Source organism: Myotis lucifugus, unplaced genomic scaffold, assembly GCF_000147115.1.
Source record: "Myotis lucifugus unplaced genomic scaffold, Myoluc2.0 scaffold_521, whole genome shotgun sequence".
Classification (NCBI taxonomy): Eukaryota; Metazoa; Chordata; class Mammalia; order Chiroptera; family Vespertilionidae; genus Myotis; species Myotis lucifugus.
The window spans coordinates 604,474-606,275 of NW_005871569.1; the positions used below are offsets into that span (position 1 = coordinate 604,474).

A 1,802-nucleotide genomic window follows, 5' to 3' on the forward strand; every position below is an offset into this window, starting at 1 on the left:
CTTGGACCCTCCCTGCCCTACCTCCCCCCCCCCCAGCACCAGGGTCCCCAGGTCTGGTCACAGGCACTTCACTGCAGGTGGGAGAAGATGAGAGAGATGCAACACAGGATGCATGTTGATAGACTTGAGAAAGCTCTGGTCCGTCAGATTGGCAGACTCAGCCACGTTTACCAGCACTTGATTTCACGTTATTATACCCAATCTGATGAGAGCCCTGGGGGAGGTATGAAAACCTCCATTTTACAGAAAAGGGCCGGCTCCGAGCTAGACAGCGCACACCCGCAGGGCCACCCAGCCTGGGCTCTGCAGCCTCCCAGCCCACAGCCACCCAACAGCCGCAGTTCTCCACCCATGAACCTGTGCCTCTGAGACCGCGAAACCCTCACTCTCCTGCCCTGGCTCCGGGCCAGCCCCACTCTGCTCCGCCCTCGGCCTGGCCTTCCGCCAGCTGCTTTGTGGTCACCTCCCTGCACCCGCCCTGCTCGCCAGCCCAGCCCCGCCGACTGCGTGGGGCTGCGGACACTGAGGTGTGGCCATATGCCCCCCAGTGAATGAAACAGGTCATGCCTCACTTGTATGCTGATGACGTTAAAGTGACATTTGACGCTAAATAAAATATGAAAGTTGCTTCACTGTTCACGTTTTATATGACGGCTGAGACAAGCTTGACTGCACACGTGGCTCCCGCTGCGCTGTTACTGGACAGCACGAGGGGGACACGCAGATCCCAGCAGGGCCGGCAGCCCTTCCCCGCGGCCGCGGGCAAGTGACGGCCGAGCCGCCAACATCCTGAGAGCCGGAGCGCCGAGCAGGCAGTAGGGAGAGCACGGCCCGGCCTCCGGGAGGGCGCAGGCGGCAGAACGAAGGCGGCTTTGCGGGCTCTTCCTCCCCCGCAGCCGCCTGCAGGCCGCTGGCGGGCAGCCCGGCACAGCCCTTATCTGGGCCCACACTCCCCTGGGCCGGCTGATACCTCCCATCTCCCGGCCCAGCTGGCCCGGGCAGGAGGCTGGGCGGCACCGGCTCCCCCTCTGGCCCCCACAAGAAGCCTCTCCACGGTGCACTGCGGAGACACCTCCGCCCGCGCGACTGTCCTGTGGCCGTGGCCCTGGACGGGGTCCAGGGAGAGCCGAGGTCATCCCTGGAAGGACGAGAACCACCCCACGCAGTTCTCCTCGGCCCGGAGGTGTCTCTGCTTTGGGAGGACAGCAGAGCCCTGGCCACGCGAGGCGCAGCGGCCGCGCCTGTGTGCGTGTGAGTGTGAGTCCTCACTGCTCTCCCCGTCCTTCCTCCTCAGCCCAGCGGCATGGCCGCGGCCACCCCGGTGACCAGCCTGGAAGAGGAGGTCAGCTGCCCCATCTGCCAGGGCGCCCTCAGGGAGCCGGTCACCATCGACTGCGGCCACAACTTCTGCCGCGGCTGCCTCACGCGGTACTGCGAGACCCCGGGCCCGGCCGAGGGGGCCCCCGCCTGCCCGCTCTGCAAGGAGCCTTTCCGCGCCGGCGGCTTCCGGCCCAACTGGCAGCTGGCCAGCGTGGTGGCGAACATCGAGCGCCTCAAGTCGGGGTCCAGGCCGGGCGCGGGGGGCGCCTGCCCGGAGCACGGGGAGAAGCTCTACTTCTTCTGTGAGGAGGACGAGGCGCAGCTGTGCGCGCTGTGCCGCGAGGCCGCCGAGCACCGTGCCCACGCCGTGCGCTTTCCTGGAGGAGGCGGCGGGGCCCTACAGGGTAGGAGGGGTCGCGCCTTCCGAGCGGGTCTGGGCTAGCTCATGGAGTCGGAGCAGAGCTGGGGTCACTTGGGCCCTG

At 67.0% G+C, this 1,802-nt stretch overlaps 1 protein-coding gene across 1 annotated transcript in view; it reads left to right on the plus strand.

The window, feature by feature from the left end:
- Positions 1 to 1,281: 1,281 nt before the first annotated feature.
- Positions 1,282 to 1,802, plus strand: part of TRIM10 (tripartite motif containing 10) — a 21,974-nt gene continuing 21,453 nt past the window's right edge. The window contains 2 exon segments of the mRNA XM_023745195.1: positions 1,282 to 1,693; positions 1,695 to 1,724. Of these exon segments, the coding sequence (XP_023600963.1) occupies positions 1,304 to 1,693; positions 1,695 to 1,724 (420 nt within the window). The 5' untranslated portion in view covers positions 1,282 to 1,303.